Source organism: Mandrillus leucophaeus, unplaced genomic scaffold (assembly GCF_000951045.1).
Source record: "Mandrillus leucophaeus isolate KB7577 unplaced genomic scaffold, Mleu.le_1.0 Scaffold43, whole genome shotgun sequence".
Lineage (NCBI taxonomy): Eukaryota > Metazoa > Chordata > Mammalia > Primates > Cercopithecidae > Mandrillus > Mandrillus leucophaeus.
In genome coordinates this window covers 4,101,222-4,119,342 of record NW_012104587.1, presented here as the reverse complement: position 1 = coordinate 4,119,342, position 18,121 = coordinate 4,101,222, and the positions used below count along the sequence as shown (strand labels likewise).

The 18,121-nt window shown below is 53.6% G+C and overlaps 4 protein-coding genes across 6 annotated transcripts in view; 2 read left to right on the top strand and 2 right to left on the bottom strand.

Moving 5' to 3' along the window:
- SPDYC (speedy/RINGO cell cycle regulator family member C) overlaps positions 1-4,171 on the bottom strand; it is a 45,405-nt gene extending 41,234 nt beyond the window's left edge. Inside the window, exons 1-2 of the mRNA XM_011993597.1 lie at positions 4,105-4,171; positions 3,345-3,977 (exon numbers count right to left, since the gene is read on the bottom strand). Coding sequence (XP_011848987.1) covers positions 3,345-3,977; positions 4,105-4,171 — 700 coding nt within the window. The remainder of the gene's footprint in view (positions 1-3,344; positions 3,978-4,104) is intronic.
- Positions 2,885-10,828, top strand: SYVN1 (synovial apoptosis inhibitor 1, synoviolin). Of its 2 annotated transcripts, none has more exons than XM_011993543.1 (16): positions 2,885-3,613; positions 4,454-4,602; positions 4,820-4,912; positions 4,998-5,150; positions 5,292-5,340; positions 5,721-5,824; positions 6,476-6,602; positions 6,699-6,798; positions 6,875-6,940; positions 7,034-7,150; positions 7,247-7,410; positions 7,716-7,844; positions 7,925-8,095; positions 8,184-8,370; positions 9,401-9,552; positions 9,627-10,828. In XM_011993543.1, the coding sequence occupies exons 2-16, from the start codon at positions 4,471-4,473 to the stop codon at positions 9,731-9,733; spliced, it is 1,851 nt and encodes a 616-aa protein (XP_011848933.1). In that variant the 5' UTR covers positions 2,885-3,613; positions 4,454-4,470; the 3' UTR covers positions 9,734-10,828. The 2 variants fall into 2 exon arrangements, with proteins under 2 accessions (XP_011848933.1, XP_011848932.1); XM_011993542.1 differs by having other exon boundaries at positions 7,922-8,095.
- On the bottom strand, positions 10,734-16,024 carry MRPL49 (mitochondrial ribosomal protein L49). The gene is made up of 4 exons (XM_011993544.1): positions 15,843-16,024; positions 13,427-13,577; positions 12,468-12,592; positions 10,734-12,354 (listed from the first exon to the last, which is right to left on the bottom strand). The coding sequence occupies exons 1-4, from the start codon at positions 15,918-15,920 to the stop codon at positions 12,208-12,210; spliced, it is 501 nt and encodes a 166-aa protein (XP_011848934.1). The 5' UTR covers positions 15,921-16,024; the 3' UTR covers positions 10,734-12,207.
- FAU (Finkel-Biskis-Reilly murine sarcoma virus (FBR-MuSV) ubiquitously expressed) lies at positions 15,462-17,649 on the top strand. 2 transcript variants are annotated; one of them, XM_011993546.1, is made up of 5 exons: positions 15,462-16,183; positions 16,454-16,536; positions 16,631-16,775; positions 17,240-17,295; positions 17,473-17,649. In XM_011993546.1, the coding sequence occupies exons 2-5, from the start codon at positions 16,462-16,464 to the stop codon at positions 17,596-17,598; spliced, it is 402 nt and encodes a 133-aa protein (XP_011848936.1). In that variant the 5' UTR covers positions 15,462-16,183; positions 16,454-16,461; the 3' UTR covers positions 17,599-17,649. The 2 variants fall into 2 exon arrangements, with proteins under 2 accessions (XP_011848936.1, XP_011848935.1); XM_011993545.1 differs by having other exon boundaries at positions 17,240-17,649.
- The last annotated feature ends 472 nt before the right edge of the window (positions 17,650-18,121 follow it).

The following is an 18,121-nucleotide window of genomic DNA, read 5'->3' as shown; positions in this document are numbered from 1 at the left end:
CACCATGTTGGCCAGGCTGGTCTCGAACTCCTGACCTCAAGTGATCTGCCCACCTCAGCCTCCCAAAGTGCTGGGATTACAGGCATGAGCCACCGTGCCTGGCCAAACATTTGATTTTTTGAAGTTATGTAATTAGTATTTTGAAATTTTCAATTTCTGATTGCTCATTGTTAGTACTTAGAAGTACAACTGCTTTTTTGTCGAGGCATAGTGGCTCACGCCTGTAATACAAATACTTTGGGAGGCTAAGTTGGGAGGATCACTTGAGCTCAGGAGTTCAAAAGCAGCCTGGGCCTGATAGCAAGACCCTGTCGCTACAAAAAAAATTTTCTTTAATTAGCCAGCCATGATGGCATGCACTCCACCCAGCCTGAGGAGGTAGGCAATGCTTTTTGTGATATTTGAGGACAAAGATGTTCCTGGGAGAAGGAAAGAAATATGCAAAAGGTGATAGGCCTGCCTGGGGCATGGTAGGGATGGTACACCTGAGGCCCCACAAACTGGGCATTATGCCTGAAGGGCAGAATGTGGGAGGGAAGGCAAGGCGTGAGCTCAAGTGTGAGGAGATCTCTCTGGCTGCTGTACGGATAACGGATGAGGAGGAACGCATAGGAAAGGGGACTGTTGCATTTTCCCACGCATGAGATGATGATGGTCTGGACTGGGACAGTGGCAGTGAAAATGGCAAGGCAAGAATGAATTCTAGAGACACTCAGGAGGTAGAACCAACAGGATGTCCTCTCTTGCCTAATGCACCACAAGAGCTTCCTAACTGGTTTCCCTGCTCCCACACTTGCCTTCCTCCCCACTACAGATTATTCCAACACAGGAGCTGGAGTGACTTTATTTATTTTATTATTTTTTTTTTTTGAGACTGAGTCTCGCTGTGTTGTCCAGGCTGGAGTGCAGTGGTATGATCTCAGCTCACTGTAAGCTCCGCCTCCCAGGTTCATGCCATTCTCCTGCCTCAGCCTCCCGAGTAGCTGGGACTACAGGTGCCTGCCACCACGCCTGGCCAATTTTTGTATTTTTTAGTAGAGACAGGGTTTTACTGTGTTAGCCAGGATGGTCTCCATCTCCTGACCTCATGATCCGCCCACCTTGGCCTCCCAAAGTGCTGGGATTACAGGTGTGAGCCACCACACCTGCCCTGGAGTGACTTTATTACACCTAAGTCAGAGCATGTCACACCTCTGCTCAGCACCCTCCAGTGACTTCTCACTTCACTCAGGAAAAACCAAGGTCCCTGTGATGGCCAATGCAATCTTGCCCTGGCCTCTCTCCTCCTACACACCCTTCACTAGTTCCATTATAGCCACACTCATCTCCTCCAACAAAGTAGCACCGCTCCACCTTTATTGAGCTGTAACTCTTTACCCAGACATCCACTTGGCTCATAACCTCACTTCCTTTAAGTCTGCTCAAATGTCACCTTCTCAAGGAAGCTTACCCGATTATCCTCGCTGATACTGCAACCAGCTTCAAGTACCCCACCACATCCTGATCCCCTTTATTCTGTTCTACTTTTTTCCTATAGCACTGATCATCTTCCAGCACATTAGATTTTTCACTTATGTCTATGGTTTGCTGTCACATCTACTAGGATAAGCTCCATAAAGGCAGAGATCTTTATTTTGTTAAGTGACATCCTAAGTCCCTAGAACAGGAGACACTTGATCCATATTTGTAGACTAACTGAATAAATGACTTAATTACCAGTTTGGATGTGGGGGACAGATAGTGAGCATGATGCCCATTTCCGGAGCTGGGGTGCGGACAGTGTCTAGGGACACTGAAAGCAGGATAGATCCCGGCTGGAGACCAGACACGGAAATCATCAGCACCTGGGTCAGGGGGTGGAATGGAGCAGAGGAAATCATGCAGGAAGAGTAAAGAGAAGGACATCAGGTAAAGAGAAGAGGACATATGCATAGCCAGAGAGAAAAGAGGAGCAGAGACATGTGGATCACAGAAGCTTAGGGAGGAGACTTTCAAGAAGGGGAGAGAGGTTCAGTCAAGCAAGGGTTGAAAGCCAGCCATTGGATGCAGTCACTAGAAAGTTACAGATAGGCAGGGTGTTGTGGCTCACGCCTGTAATCCCAGCACTTTGGGGGACTGAGGTGGGAGGATCGCTTGAGCCCGGGAGGTCGAGGCTGCAGTGAGCCCTGATAGCGCCCATGCACTCCAGCCTGGGCGACAGAGCGAGACCCTGTCGCAAAAATAAATATATAAATAAATGAAAAGAAAAGGGGGGAAAAAAAAGTTACACGTGGCCTTACGGGGAAGCCAACTCTGACTGGTTATAAGCTGAAACTGTCAGGTCAACAGGTGACACGGAAGATGAGCACAGAGATTTAGAGGCAGACAGACCTGGCGCCAATCCTAGGACAGGTTTTGATAAGCCTCTGAATTTCAATTGCCCCACGTTTCGCGGGAGGGGGTAGCACCCTCTAGCTCATAAACCTTAGTGACTGATGATTAAATGAGATGACAGAGGAAAACGCAAGGCACAAAGTGGATGCATTGGCTCCATTTTGTTAATCAGCGAGCTTAGTTGGCTGCGACCCAGACACGAACTAAACTACAGGGCAGCCCAGGACCAGTGGGGGTCTTGCTTATGGCTCAGAGCTGAACAATACACGGACAGCAAAACCAGAACCTGAGATGGGGGCAAGTCTGCGATGCTGAAGTCAATTCCTTTGCACAAACAGAACACTTCCGTCCCAAGATTAGCAGGAATTAATCTCCCAGTCTCGGGTACACCTGGCTGCCCCTCCCTGACCTGGCGCGGCAAACGTCCCCGGAGGCCAGCCAGGGATCACCCGCCCAAGGACTGCGCTTTCCCTACTCTTCAGCCAACTGGAGCGGGACCTGGGCCTAGGCAACGCAGCTGTCCGCCCCTAACAACCACTCACCTGCTTTCCCCTTTCTATAGGCCAGTAAAGGTACTTTCTTTTTCTTATTGGTCCGCGTAACTTATCGCAACCAATCAGTGGCAGCCACGGGACCCAACTCACTCCCACACAACTTGGGGGGTGATCATGGAGAAGACAAATTTTTGTTTTCCGCATCCAGTTCTCTCAGAGAGCACCGTATTTGTCAAACTGTTGTGACTCTCCCTAAATTGAGGCTTTTAAACATTTCATTCCCCTTAGGCTTGTACAGTCTGTCCCTGGCCTACTCCCCCTCCAGGTGGTACAGCCCGCAAGCGGCTCCACCTCCCAGCCCCTCGCGGGGCCGAGTTCCCCACTAGGCGGAGGCCACTCAGCGCAGGGGCCATACCATCTGTGACTAATAAATAATAGGGGGACCCCCCCCACAACGTCCCACTGTTGCTCTATTACCTTCTGACCACCTCTCGGACCTCTTGCCCAGCCCTTCCCCGTAGACACGAGCCCCAGATACGGTGGTGACACCATTGCTATGGACCCACGTAGCGCGCAGTGCGAGCCAGGGCAGGACGCATTTGGTACGACCCACGCCGCGCCCCGCGCCGCCGGAAGTGAGGTGTCTGACCCCCGAAGTTCCGGTTCGCAGGGGGTGGGGAGTGTTGTTAACCGTAGCGGCCGCCGCAGTCGCGCGGATTGAGCGGGCTCGCGGCGCTGCGTTCCTGGTGAGTGGGGCGAAGTCTGGCCCGAGTTGTGGTTGGGGTCGGGACCCGAACCTTCCCCTTGAGGGCTCCAGAGTGGGCGCGGCCCTCAGCCCCGCCGCCCGCTTTCGGCCTGTCAGCTGGCCGGAGACCTCAGACGCCGGTGCGGCCGCTCTGCTCAAGCCTGGGCCCTGCCTGCGACGCCCGCAACTCCTAGTGCTCACAGGTGCGCGGCCGCGAGGGCGACCCGGCTTCTCCCGAACCGCTGCTGCTCTCTGCCGGTCGGCCGTTCTTGTGGTGCTCTGAGTTGACACTACTCCGGGGGTCGGGGGACCCCAGGATTCCAGGCTGACGTTCCCCGCCCACTCCCGCGGGGCGCGCGTCCGAACTGCCCACCCTAACACAGCTGTCACCGGCGCTGTCGCCTGCCCAGTCTGCTACCCTCTGTGCCTTGGCTGCTCAGCCCTGGCCGCGCGTTCCCGCCCCTGGAGCAGATTTCTGCTGTTGCCTCCCACCCCATCTCCTCCACCGGAGGGTCAGCGGTGCAGCTCCCCCTCCTCCAACACTGCAGCTTTTCCTCATCGCCTCCCTAGAGGCGGCGGCTTGGCAGTCAGCGTGGAAAGAGCCCTAGATTTGAAACAAGACTGACCCAGGTTCCAGGCCTTGCGTCAGTGTGATCACTTAACCCCTTCGAGGCTTATTTGTAAAATGGGGGAGAGTAAGCTATTCTTGGTGTGATGATTTCGAGGGCGAAATGTGATTCCCCCCTCTCCCCGCTTTCTCCTATTGATTGAGGCTGTGCCAGGCACCGTGCTATTTTGCACAGCAGGCGCATCACATAAGTTATTTTCTTGCCCCATTTAGGTCTCCGGGCCAGGGCAATGTTCCGCACGGCAGTGATGATGGCGGCCAGCCTGGCGCTGACCGGGGCTGTGGTGGCTCACGCCTACTACCTCAAACACCAGTTCTACCCCACTGTGGTGTACCTGACCAAGTCCAGCCCCAGCATGGCAGTGAGTTCAGGGCTCAGGGAGGGAGGAACTCCCTGGGAGGGAAGGAGGAGTCTGCCTGGGCCAGGGGCGGGGCTAGAGGTCAGGTAAGTAGGGAAGTAGCCGCCAGCTGTCTAACTTTGAATAAACTGTGATTAGGATGTGGAGGATCCCGAATGATGAGTCCCAAGCAGAGGAAAGCGGAAAGTGACCTCAAACCATAGCCTCTCCCCACTCCTAGGTCCTGTACATCCAGGCCTTTGTCCTTGTCTTCCTCCTGGGCAAGGTGATGGGCAAGGTGTTCTTTGGGCAACTGAGGGCAGCAGAGATGGAGGTAAGATGTCGGTTGCCCCAAAGGTGAGGGCAGGGTGCTGGGAAAGAATGTTTGGGATCCACATTATTCCCTGCCTGGTCCCCAGCACCTTCTGGAACGTTCCTGGTATGCTGTCACAGAGACTTGTCTGGCCTTCACCGTTTTTCGGGATGACTTCAGCCCCCGCTTTGTTGCACTCTTCACTCTCCTTCTCTTCCTCAAATGTTTCCACTGGCTGGCTGAGGATCGTGTGGACTTTGTGAGTCAAGGAAGGGAGTTCTGAAGCAGGTGGAAGCCAGGGAGTGGCCAGCGGGCAGGCTTAAAGAGCAGGGAGGGCTGGGTTGAGGATGTGGGGTGAGCCCCAGGCTTCCTGACAGGCCTCTTGTGTGCTCTGCCTCAGATGGAACGCAGCCCCAACATCTCCTGGCTCTTTCACTGCCGCATTGTCTGTGAGTGAGATTCAGGGGAAGGGAGGGGAAGAGTGGAATGTGAACAGTGGGCCTGTACTCCGGAGCACAGGCCACCCCCCACAGCTGTACAGGAAAGATAATTTAGGAAGTTAATTTGCATAGTCTCTGTCCTGTTCCACTCCAGGGCTTCTCAACTGCCTGGGCCCTCAGCCCTTTGCCTTCTCACCTGCAGCCTGGGCACCCCAACGACACCCCCTCCCCCAGGAAGCTCCCAGAGGGCCAGGTTCAGTGGAGTGTGCCCACCTGACTAGATCACTGGGGCCATGGTAGGCTGGAGGGTGGGGCTGTCGTAGAGCATTAAATAGCTGTTGGGCCCTGGGCTGACCTCCCCTACCCCGCATGTATGGGGGTCCCCACAGCTCTCATGTTCCTTCTGGGCATCCTGGACTTCCTCTTCGTCAGCCATGCCTATCACAGCATCCTGACCCGTGGGGCTTCTGTGCAGCTGGTGTTTGGCTTTGAGGTAAAACTGGCTTGGGAGGTTGAGAGGACAAGCCCGAGGTGACCCCACATGCACTTTGAATAACCCAACAGACCCTTCCTCAGCACCTGCTATGTGGCCAACCTGTGCTGGCCACCAAGGGGCAGTGATCAGATACGGCTCCTGCCCTCCACACCCTCACTCCTAGGTGATTGGGAAAAAGTACAAAGAGCCTAGGACAGAGGAGGAACCCCAACCTGGGGCTCAGGAGAGGGTTCCTAGAGGCTTGTGCCAGAGCTAGCTGGTAGTGGACAGGAGAGGATTAGCTTGATGGACATTTGGAGGCGTGTCCCTGGCAGAGGGAGAATGTGTTCAGTGACAACAGCTCATATTTGTTGAATGCAAATTTCACACCAGGCCCTGTGCTGAGCTCCTGACCTGCATCTCTTATTTAGCAAGACAATACTGTTATAAAGGAACAGTTAATTCTGTCATTTTATAGATAAGTTAATTGAGGTTCATTGAGTTGCCAAAAGTCACAGCTAGTAAGTGGAGGGGCTAGGAGGACCCCGGGTGTGTCTAGAGCCTGTGATTGTACCACTGCACCTGCTGTGCAGAGGCTCGGGGGAGCAGTGTGGGTACAGCAAGGGGGAGCTGTGTGTTCACATCCCCCTCGTCCCCCTCTCCCTTCAGTATGCCATCCTGATGACGATGGTGCTCACCATCTTCATCAAGTATGTGCTGCACTCCGTGGACCTCCAGAGTGAGAACCCCTGGGACAACAAGGCTGTGTACATGCTCTACACAGAGCTGTTTACAGGTGAGAGGGGCCTGGGCCTCTCCTGATCTGGACCAGCATACTCCACTCTGCCTCCTGGCCCTGTGACCTGCTGCTTTCTGCATCCCCTCCCCGCAGGCTTCATCAAGGTTCTGCTGTACATGGCCTTCATGACCATCATGATCAAGGTGCACACCTTCCCACTCTTTGCCATCCGGCCCATGTACCTGGCCATGAGGTGAGCCCAGCCCTATCCCCCGATCCTCCCAACCTGATCCCGTCCCTTCTCCTGCTTTCACTGACTGTCCTTTCAGACAGTTCAAAAAAGCTGTGACAGATGCCATCATGTCTCGCCGAGCCATCCGCAACATGAACACCCTGTAAGTAGGCTTGTCATGGCTGCTGTCCCAAGCTGTGTCCTGGGTCCCTCTGCTTCCAGCTCTGGATCTGATACAGCCCGTCATCCTAACCAGGTATCCAGATGCCACCCCAGAGGAGCTCCAGGCAATGGACAATGTCTGCATCATCTGCCGAGAAGAGATGGTGACTGGTGCCAAGAGACTGCCTTGCAACCACATTTTCCATACCAGGTGGGAGGGGCCCTGGGGAGTCTACACAGCGGGGCACAGGCCCCAGAAGGCAGGCCCCTAGGGATCTGCTGACCTCTGCCTGGCCTTGACCCGCAGCTGCCTGCGCTCCTGGTTCCAGCGGCAGCAGACCTGCCCCACCTGCCGTATGGATGTCCTTCGGGCATCGCTGCCAGCCCAGTCACCACCACCCCCAGAGCCTGCGGATCAGGGGCCACCCCCTGCGCCCCACCCCCCACCACTCTTGCCTCAGCCCCCCAACTGTGAGTATCCCCTTGTCTGACCACGCAGCATCCCCTTGTCTGACCACCCAGCACACCACTGGGTACTTGCCCTGGACTGGGTATGGAAGATGCTGGGAAATTGGAGAGTCCCTGCCCTCCAGAATCTCAGTCTGGGCCAGGAAGGGATGGAAAGATGAGAAATAGATGCTTGCAGTCAGTGTGACCAGTGCTGCGCTCAGGGCCTGTGGGAATAGGACAGAGCTTGCAATAGTCAGGCCCCCTGACTGGGAGTTGGGTCTGTGTCCATTTGGCCCTTTTCTTACCTCCCTGTCTTCTCTCTGCAGTCCCCCAGGGCCTCCTGCCTCCTTTTCCTCCAGGCATGTTCCCACTGTGGCCCCCCATGGGCCCCTTTCCACCTGTCCCGCCTCCCCCCAGCTCAGGAGAGGCTGTGGCCCCTCCATCCACCAGTGCAGGTGAGCCTTTGGGTACTGTGACAGCCAGGGGGTGGCAGGGATGGAACACTCACTGACTTCTTGTTCCTGCTCTTCAGCAGCCCTTTCTCGGCCCAGTGGAGCAGCTACAACCACAGCTGCTGGCACCAGTGCTGCTGCTGCTTCTGCCACAGCATCTGGCCCAGGCTCTGGCTCTGCCCCAGAAGCTGGCCCTGCCCCTGGCTTCCCCTTCCCTCCTCCCTGGATGGGTATGCCCCTGCCTCCGCCCTTTGGTAAGCCGGGCCACTCTGGGTTCTTCTGGGGGGTGAGGTTGGTGTCTGGCCCCAGCAGCCCAGACTGAGCCTTTCTCTCTCTCTCCAGCCTTCCCCCCGATGCCTGTGCCCCCTGCGGGGTTTGCTGGGCTGACCCCAGAGGAGCTACGAGCTCTGGAGGGCCATGAACGGCAGCACCTGGAGGCCCGGCTGCAGAGCCTGCGTAACATCCACACACTGCTGGACGCCGCCATGCTACAGATCAACCAGTACCTCACTGTGCTGGCCTCCTTGGGGTGTGTCTGTACAGGGGAAGCAGAGTGGGTTTGGTGGATCAGGAGTGGAGCTGCCAGGAGGTCCCCAGCAGTGATTCTTGGCCTTTGACACCTGCCAATTCAGGCTACCTATCTACAGGTCCATCCAGATTCTCCAGGAGTTCTTGGTAACTCCTGGTGCCTATCTGTCCTCCCACTCCAGAAAGCACATCTGGATCTAACTAGGAGTGATGTTTATTCGAGAGCTGACTTTGGATCTTACTCCTTTTTATTTCTCTAAAGTCAAATTATTCAGAATTTGCAGTGCTTTAGTTCATCACATGATATTCTCCTGAGATGTAGTGACACTTAGATTGACAATTGCTGCCCCCAAACTGAGGGAGCAAATAATAGGAAGTCACTTGGAGCCATCCTGGCCCAAGTGCAAGCGCTGGTCCCATCACTCACTTGTTTTTGACCTCTTAACGTTATTTGAATAAAGGGGTCTTAATTCATATTCGTAAGTGATGTCTACTGCCGATGCGGTGGCTCACACCTGTAATCTCAGCACTTTGGGAGGCTGAGGCAGGACTGTTTGAGCCTAGGAGTTTAAGGGTGCGGTGAGCTATGATTGTGCCACTAAATTCCAGCTTTGGTGATGGAGCCGAGACCCTGTCTTTTAAAAAAGTGACATGTACATAATGCCTGGCATCTAGCAGTGACAGCACAGGCTTGGAGAGGAACTTGAGTCCAAGGCTTGAGCACTGTGGCTTATTCAGTGGGTCCCCTATAAGGTGCCTGACTCCCCAGGGTGGAGACTGCAGGGTAAGAGTGAACAGGTCAACAGTCCCTGCCTGGAAGCACCTTACAGCTAAGGGATAGAATCACTTGGCCCTTGAGTCAAGTCACCCTGTCTGAGTTCATTCAGCATGTTCACTTGTGTTTGCCAGGCACTGGGGCCACAAGGGCACATCATTCTATACTCTGTTCTGCAAGGCTCACCAAGGGCAGGAGAATCTGCCCAACCTAGGATGCCAAGGCCAGACCCGCCTCTCGTCCCTTCTCTTCCCAGGCCCCCTCGGCCTGCCACTTCAGTCAGCTCCCCTGAGGAGACTGCCACTACAGTTATTGCTGCTGCCTCCTCCACCAGCATCCCCAGCTCAGAGGCCACGACCCCAACCACAGGAGCCTCCCCAACAGCCCCTGAAACGGAAAGGCCTCCAGGTAGGTGTGATTGGCCTCCAGCCGGGGGAGCAGGGAACTTCTCTAGGTTCCACTTCCAGTCTCTCTGTCCCCAGCTCCTGAGTCAGTGGGCACAGAGGAGATGCCCGAGGATGGAGAGCCTGATGCAGCAGAGCTCCGCCGGCGCCGCCTGCAAAAGCTGGAGTCTCCTGTTGCCCACTGACATTGCCCCAGCCCAGCCCCAGCCCCTGCTCTTTTGAGCAGCCCTCGCTGGAACACATCCTGCCACCAAGTGCCAGCTCCCTCTCTGTCTGCAGCAGGGAGTAGTACCCCCAGCTCTGAGAAAGAGGCGGCATCCCCTAGGCCAAGTGGAAAGAGGCTGGGGTTCCCATTTGACTCCAGCCCTCAGAGTCCCAGGCAGCTATGGGGATCTTGGGTCAGTTCCAGCCTTCCTCTCCAACTCTTCAGCCCTATGTTCTGCTGGGGCCATGAAGGCAGAAGGTTAAGCCTCTGAGAAGCCCTCTTCTTCCCCTACCCCTTTCTGGGAGAAGGGGCAGCCCCTCTGAGCCCTACTTGTGTGTGTGGAGTCACTGCGGTGCCGAACAGTATTAGCTCCCGTTCCCAAGTGTGGACTCCAGAGGGGCTGGAGGCAAGCTATGAACTTGCTCCCTGGCCCACCCCTAAGACTGGTACCCATTTCCTTTTCTTACCCTGATCTCCCCAGAAGCCTCTTGTGGTGGTGGCTGTGCCCCCTATGCCCTGTGGCATTTCTGCGTCTTACTGGCAACCACACAACTCAGGGAAAGGAATGCCTGGGAGTGGGGGGGGCAGGCGGGCAGCACTGAGGGACCCTGCCCCGCCCCTCCCCCCAGGCCCCTTTCCCCTGCAGCTTCTCAGGTGAGACTGACCTGTCTCACCCAGCAGCCACTGCCCAGCCGCACTCCAGGCAAGGGCCAGTGTGCCTGCTCCTGACCACTGCAATCCCAGCGCCCAAGGAAGGCCACTTCTCAACTGGCAGAACTTCTGGAGTTTAGAATTGGAATTACTTCCTTACTAGTGTCTTTTGGCTTAAATTTTGTCTTTTGAAGTTGAATGCTTAATCCCGGGAAAGACGAAGGTCTTTCCGGTTTAGAAAAGGCTCTGTACCAAGGAGGGACCACAGGAGCTGGGACCTGCCTGCCCCTGTCTTTTCCCCTTGGTTTTGTGTTACAAGAGTTGTTGGAGACAGTTTCAGATGATTATTTAATTTGTAAATATTGTACAAATTTTAATAGCTTAAATTGTATATACAGCCAAATAAAAACTTGCATTAACAGTTGGTGGGGTTTGTCTCATGGAATCAATAAAATCAGTGTCGGGCTCCTTGCTGTGGCTGTACACTTGAGAATGGAATGGAATGGAATCTCCAGGAGTTAGGGTTTCCATGGAAGCCAGCACTATCCTTGGGGACACCATTGACCATTAACAGATTAGGAAGATGTGCCCATTTTACACATGGAAAAGCAGCCCAGAGTTCAGTGCCCTGCCTCAGGGCAGAGACCAAGTTGGGGATCCAGGAACTGGGAGCTGTCTTAGCCAGTTTGGGGGTAGGGTGGGGTCTCAGGCCTTTGGCCCCTGTGACTCCAATGAAGGCTAGTGAGCTGGGGTTGGGATGGGATGACAGGGTGAAAGGTCAGCGTATTCCTGCCTGCAAACCCCTCCCCAGCCTTGATTCCAGGTCAGCAGGCTGGGGAGGATGGCCCTATGCTGGCTGTGAGGAGTTCCAGCCACTCCCTTGTGGTCAGGCCAGCAAGTCTGGTCTGCAATGGAACAGTGACCAAGAATGGGCCTCCTACCTCTCTAGGAGAAAGAGCCCAGGGCTAACGTGGGCACTGTACTTCGAACAGAAGATCTCCAAGCCCCATGCCCGAGTCATCTGTGTTCATAGCCTGTACCAAACAAGATCTGGCCTAGAGCAAGGGCTTGGGGATGTTTGCAACAATGAGCTTTGGAGGGCCAAGGGAACAAAGTGCCCAGTGGCTCTGCCCTGTGCTACCTTCCCCTAAACTAGGTTGGGCTACTGCTTCCACCAAATGACAACTAGAATTTGAATTGCTGAGCCCAAGGAAAGGAAAACAAAACAGGCCAAGGTGGGCAGGGCACATGGCTCACGCCTATAATCCCAGCACTTTGGGAGGCCGAGGTGGGCGAATCACTTGGAGTCAGGAGTTTGAGACCAGCCTGGCCAACATGGTGAAACCTCATCTTTACTAAAAGTACAAAAATTAGCAGGTTGTGGTGGCGGGTGCCTGTAATCCCAGCTACTCAGGAGGCTGAGGCAGAACTGCTTGAACCCAGAGGTGGAAGTTGGAACCCAGTGAACCAAGATCATGCCACTGCACTCCATCCTGGGCAACAGAGTGAGACTCCATCTCAAAAAACAAAAAACAACAGGCCAAGACAGGAGGGAGAGAAAGCTGCTGACACCCCCCATTAGCCTGGTTATTCCTATTTGGTCTCCCACATTAGGCACTCTCCCCCAGCATGTACATAGGGTTCGGTTTTCTCCTTTATGCAAGCAAGGCCTGACCCCAAAGTCCTTTAGCCTTAGTTTCTGTATCCCCTGTCTCAGGGGCTCCAACACCCACCTCCCTCCTCCTGAGGCCCCCTAGACTTGATCCGCAGGGCAGGCTGACATGCAGGCTGCTCAGCTAGGCCTCAGAAGCCTTTCTCCAAGAGCCAGGCTTTAAGCTCCTGGTCAAAGTAGCCCTTGATTCGCAGGGTACCTGTCACCTCATTGACCTGGGTGACGGGTGTCTTCCCCAGCAGTGGGCTCAGAAAATCTTCCACATCTTTCTGCAGGGCCTAGGGAAAGATGACAAATCAGGTCAGGCCAAGAGTCCCTTCCCTTGAAAGGACTCCTGTCCCTCCAGCCCTGAAAGGGTCAGGCCCAGCCCCAGACCCACCCACCTACTTACCCAGATGTCCCCTTCTACTTTCCGGATCACAGTCATCTGCCGGTTGCCATGCGTCATGTCCTTGTAGACAGGGACATTGTGCATCCGAGAGCGTCGTACAAAGTAGGGCAGGTTGGGTGGGGGGTCTGCGACAAGGAAAGACACTGTTAAATCAACTCTTCCTAGGTGCCATCCCACCTCAGCCAAGGTCCTTGCTCTCAGTCTGCAGAGGGCAAATGCACCCAGCTGGACCAAGCCACCTCCAGACTTTAGGTCAGGGGGTCTCCTCTTTCCTTCAGCTTGGAGTCAGGACCAAATTGTTCACCCTGGTACCCTAAGGCCCCACACAAGGCCTGTCACTAAGTAGGTACTCAAGAAAACATGAAGTCAGGGACATGCCTCCCTGGATCTTTGGGTCCCCCTCTAGGCCAATCCTTGCCCTCCTCCACTGGGTCAGGGAGGCTGAAAGCAATCTCTGGAATAAAGAGATCGGGATTTACAAGCACTGAGCACCTACCATATGCTGGGCTCTGCACTAAGGGCTCTAGGTACTGAGCAGATCATCTCCATTTTGCTAAAACAGGTTGGGTCAAGCTAAGTGACTAATTCAAGATAATATCAACAGTAAATAAAGCCAAATTCAAACCCAGAACTGCCTGACTCCACGCTGTGTTCTTAATTATAGACATAGTCTCCTGGGGGGAAAGAAGGTCCAAGCTCTTGGGTTTTCTCTCTGTTGTTTACTTTCCCCCATATGGGGAAGACCCAATCCCAATAGTGTGGATGGATGAGTACCAGTGAACAACAGAGGACTCCATTCCTGGGCTCTTCCTCAGGCATGAGACAGATGTAACCCACAGGGATCGCAAAACAAGTCCTGAACCCACTGAAGAGTCCAGAGCCTCATGGGGGAGGCCAACCTCTGGGGAAGAGGTGATGCTCCGTGAAGTTTTCAAATCATCCCTAACCACCCAGCTCACCTCTGGGAGGCTGCCAGCCACTAGGGGTAGGATAATGTTCATGTTTTGGGGGATCTGGGATCCTCGTAGCTGGTAACAGGCGCTCCACAAACTGATATTCATCCACAGACTCCACAAAGCTGGGGTAATCTGGAGGGCCCTGGGTCCGGCTCTGAAGCAAAACAAAAATTCCATTTCTCCATTAGCCTACACAACACAGGATGGCATAAGTTCAGTAAGTAGAGAATGGAAACATTACAGGCAGAGAGAATGGCATAAATAAAAGGCTGGGCGATCGGTGTGAAAGCTATCAGAATCAAAATGGAGTGAGTCACTTGGGTTAAAAATCCCAACAAACAAAGCTAGGGAGGGCCATGAAGAGAGAGTTCTTGGCCGGGCGCGGTGGCTCACGCCTGTAATCCCAGCTCTCAGGGAGGCAGAGGTGGGAGGATAGCTTCAGCCCAGGAGTTCGAGACCTGCCTGGGTAATATAGCGAGACCCCGTTCTCCACAAAAAGGAAAAAAAAAAAAAGAAAAAAAAAAAAAAAGTTCTTGTGCACAAATACTTAATAATAAGAACTATCACAAAAGACCGCAAAAACCACAGACTTGCACAAAGGCCATTGCAACCTTACACAAAAAAGTATTTCTGGTTGGGCACGGTGGCTCACGTCTGTAATCCCAGCACTTTGGGAGGCCGAGGCAGGTGGATCACCTGAAGTCAGGAGTTCAACACCAGCCTGGCCAACATGGCGAAACCCCATCTCTACTAAAAATACAAAAATTAGCCAGGTATGGTAGTGCATGCCTGTAATCCCAGCTACTTGGGAGGCTGAGGCAGAAGAACTGCTTGAACACAGGGGGCAGCAGTTGCAGTGAACTGGTATCATGCTACTGCACTGCAGCCTGGGTGACAGAGCGACAAGACTCTCTCAAAAAAACAAAAATAAACAAACAAAAATTTCTGCAAGGCCATCCGTCCAACAACTGCCTGTCCAATCTTGAACTGGCACCACCCTTGTTATTCATCCTTGTAGCCAAGGATAACTATCTCAATACAATTACGTAATACTCTTTTTTCCTTTCCTTTGATTTATTTATTTATTTATTTTTTTGGGACGGAGTCTCACTCTGTCACCTAGGCTGGAGTGCAGTGGCGTGATCTCGGCTCACTGCAACCTCCGCCTCCCAAGTTCAAGTTAAGTCTCCTGCCTCAGCCTCCCAAGTAGCTGAGACTACAGGCACACGCCATCACACCCGGCTAATTTTTGTATTTTTTGTAGAGACGGGTTTCACCATGTTGGCCAGGCTAGTCTCAAACTCCTGACTCCAGGTGATCTACCCGCCTTGGCCTCCCAAAGTGCTGGGATTACAGGCGTGAGCCACCGTGCCTGGCCCATTTTTCCGTTAAAAACCTTTGTCTTCTTTTACCTCCCTGATAAGCACATAGTATACACCCATTTCCGAATAAATATCATTTTCTTTTAGAGTCCGTTATTTAAGTTGACATAAGATAGCACCAGTCTTTGGTTTTCCACGGTGCAGGGTACAGATGGGATGGAAAGGAGGCTCAGATACTCTGAATGGTCTACCTCTCTTAGGATTTCGGTGGGATTCAAAAGAGTATGTGTAGACTTCTGAAAAGTCAATCAAGTCTTTAGAAACTTAAGGCTTAACTTTCTGCCTCGGTTTTAGGAATAGATATTATTATTACATTGGCAGCGTAACCTTGTTTGTACCTTCATGATTGCCTGGCTGGCCTTGCTCACCTAATCACATCTGTGATTGGATATAGTGGTGTTTAATCTTATGATTGCCTTAACAATTAAGGCAATCAGCCGGGCGCGGTGGCTCACGCCTGTAATCCCAGCACTTTGGGAGGCCGAGGCGGGCGGATCGCGAGGTCAGGAGATCGAGACCATCCTGCTTAACACGGTGAAACCCATCTCTACTAAAAATATAAAAAAATTAGCCTGGCGTGGTGGCGGGCGCCTGTAGTCCCAGCTACTCAGGAGGTTGAGGCAGGAGGATGGCGTGAACCCGGGAGGCGGAGCTGGCAGTAAGCCGAGATCGCGCCACTGCACTCCAGCCTGCGCAACAGAACGAGACTCTGTCTCAAAAAAAAAAAAGGAAAAAAAGAATTAAGGCAATCATAATTCCCTATGCACACTCATGCTAGGATCCCGCCCCTTATCTGAAACGTTATGGCTTACATAGACACTGCCAGGCACTGTGTTAAGTGCTCCCAAAGAGCACCGCAGTCTACCACTTTCCCTCTCGTTTCTGTATTTACACTCGATCGGGAGACAAGCTCTTCCGATCGAAAACGGCAAAACTAAGGCCCCAAGTAGGAATGCCTTAGTTTTCGGGGTTAACAATGAGTAACACTGAGCCTCACACCCACGCGATGCCCTCAGCTCCTCGCTCAGCGCTCTCACCAACAGCCGTAGCCCGCAGCCCCGCTGAACACCGGTTCTCCATCCCCGAAGCGCAGCCCGGAACATGGTAACGGCCATCTTGACCTCGTACGCCAGCCGTCAGTGCACGCAACCGTCTGGTTCCGCCCCCTCCTGCGCGCGCTGCCTGCCCCTGGCAGGCTCGCCTGTGCGAGCGTAAAGGGGCGGAGCTAGGGTCGCCCTGGGCGGTACAAATATCAGAGACCCGCGCGGTGGCTCAGTAGTGACGTGATACGCAGCTCGCGTCTGTACAGACGCGCCCTCGCTTCTTCCTCTTTCTCGACTCCATCTTCGCGGTAGCGGCAGCTGGGACCGCGGTTCAGGTAAGAATAGGGCCTTGGCTGGATCCGAAGGACTTGTAGCAGGTTGGCTGCGGGATCAGAGGGCGCGGGGGAAACTGAAGAACCAGGCCGGCTCTGTGGCCCTGCTCCAGTCCCTATCCGAATTCTTCGGGAGGCCTGGCCTTCCCCACGTGAGCCGCCGCGACCACCTCCATCCCATCGCTATCGTTTCTGGACCACTTTCCATTCCCAAACCTCCTTTATCCCAGAGCATTTCTTCGCTTCTCTTACAAGTCGTCTTTCTTTACTCAGTCGTCAACATGCAGCTCTTTGTCCGCGCCCAGGAGCTACACACCCTCGAGGTGACCGGCCAGGAAACGGTCGCCCAGATCAAGGTAAGGCTGCTTGGTGCGCCCTGGGTTCCATTTTCTTGTGCTCTTCACCCTCGCGGCCCGAGGGAACACTTACGAGCCTTATCTTTCCCTGTAGGCTCATGTAGCTTCACTGGAGGGCATTGCCCCGGAAGATCAAGTCGTGCTCCTGGCAGGCACCCCCTTGGAGGATGAGGCCACTCTGGGCCAGTGCGGGGTGGAGGCCCTGACTACCCTGGAAGTAGCAGGCCGCATGCTTGGAGGTGAGTGAGAGAAGAATGTTCTTTGAACTACCGGTAAGCGTCTAGTGGGTGGGGGGTGCATAGTCCTGGCAGCTGAGTGTCACACCTATGGTAGTAAGAGTACTTCTCACTGCGCTCAGTTCAGAGTGATTCTTCCTGTTTACATCCCTCATGTTGAACACAGACGTCCATGGGAGACTGAGCCAGAGTGTAGTTGTGTTTCAGTCACATCACGAGATCCGAGTCTGGTTATCAGCTTCCCCACTAAAATTAGGTCAGACCGGGGCCCCCAAAGTGCTCTAGAAAGTTAGAAGCTGGAAAATCCTGAAATGAAACTTAAGATTTCAAGGTCAGATATCTGCAGCTTTGTTCTCATTACCTGTTGGGCCCAGCTTCTCTTTAAAGGCTTGAATTGAGGAAAGAGGGGTTCTGCCGGGTGGCACCTTCTTGCTCTTACCTGCTGGTTCCTTCCTTTCCCATTACAGGTAAAGTCCATGGTTCCCTGGCCCGTGCTGGGAAAGTGAGAGGTCAGACTCCTAAGGTGAGTGAGAGTATTAGTGGTCATGGTGTTTGGACTTTGTCTTTTCCTGTCACAGCTAAATTAAGTCCCTGGGTTCTTACCCGGTTTGCCTTCTCCCTCCCTGGAGATGAGCCTGAGGGAAAGGATGCTAGATGTGGAAGACAGAAACCAGGGCCTGATTAACCCTCCCTTCTTCAGGTGGCCAAACAGGAGAAGAAGAAGAAGAAGACCGGTCGGGCTAAGCGCCGGATGCAGTACAACCGGCGCTTTGTCAACGTTGTGCCCACCTTTGGCAAGAAGAAGGGCCCCAATGCCAATTCTTAAGTCCTTTGTAATTCCGGCTTTCTATAATAAAAAAGCCACTTAGTTCAGTCATCGCATTGCTTCATCTTTATTTGCAAGGCCTCGGGGAGAGGTTGGTGCTGTGTCCCCTGTAAGAACAGTGAGGCAGAAAAGCCCTTGGTGTAGGGGAAGACATGGTAAACTGCAAGAGGAATCTTCTGTGAAGAAACAGTAGCCACAGATCCTGGGGCTTCAGGTGTAGAATTGGAGTTATTCCCTATCCTAAGTAACTTGATCAGTCCCCTCAAGTCATTCTTTCTCATCTTCTAAACAGAGAAGGTAGCAGGAATCGTTGTGGTGAGACGTTTGTTATGGAGGCAGCAATGGAAGGGATGGGTGGGGGAAGAGGTTTGTATAGAAGGTGAACCTGGTCATTCCCTGAACTTGGTACCAGCTGTGGCCTTAGAGTCCAGGGCAGGAATCTGGTCTGCCTCGGTTTTAGAAATAAGTATTACGTTGGGTGCATGGTCTCGTTTGTACCTCTATGATTGCCTGGCTAGACTTG

Coding starts and splice junctions, on each gene's coding strand:
- SYVN1 (XM_011993542.1), top strand. CDS start 4,471: ATGTTCCGCACGGCAGTGATGATGGCGGCCAGCCTGGCGCTGACCGGG. Junction 6,603..6,698: donor CTACACAGAGCTGTTTACAG/GTGAGAGGGGCC, acceptor CCCTCCCCGCAG/GCTTCATCAAGGTTCTGCTG. Junction 7,151..7,246: donor AACCACATTTTCCATACCAG/GTGGGAGGGGCC, acceptor CTTGACCCGCAG/CTGCCTGCGCTCCTGGTTCC.
- MRPL49 (XM_011993544.1), bottom strand. CDS start 15,920: ATGGCCGTTACCATGTTCCGGGCTGCGCTTCGGGGATGGAGAACCGGT. Junction 13,578..15,842: donor GCTGCGGGCTACGGCTGTTG/GTGAGAGCGCTG, acceptor GTTTTGCTTCAG/AGCCGGACCCAGGGCCCTCC. Junction 12,593..13,426: donor TGGCTGGCAGCCTCCCAGAG/GTGAGCTGGGTG, acceptor TCCTTGTCGCAG/ACCCCCCACCCAACCTGCCC.
- FAU (XM_011993545.1), top strand. CDS start 16,462: ATGCAGCTCTTTGTCCGCGCCCAGGAGCTACACACCCTCGAGGTGACC. Junction 16,537..16,630: donor AAACGGTCGCCCAGATCAAG/GTAAGGCTGCTT, acceptor CTTTCCCTGTAG/GCTCATGTAGCTTCACTGGA. Junction 16,776..17,239: donor AGCAGGCCGCATGCTTGGAG/GTGAGTGAGAGA, acceptor TTCCCATTACAG/GTAAAGTCCATGGTTCCCTG.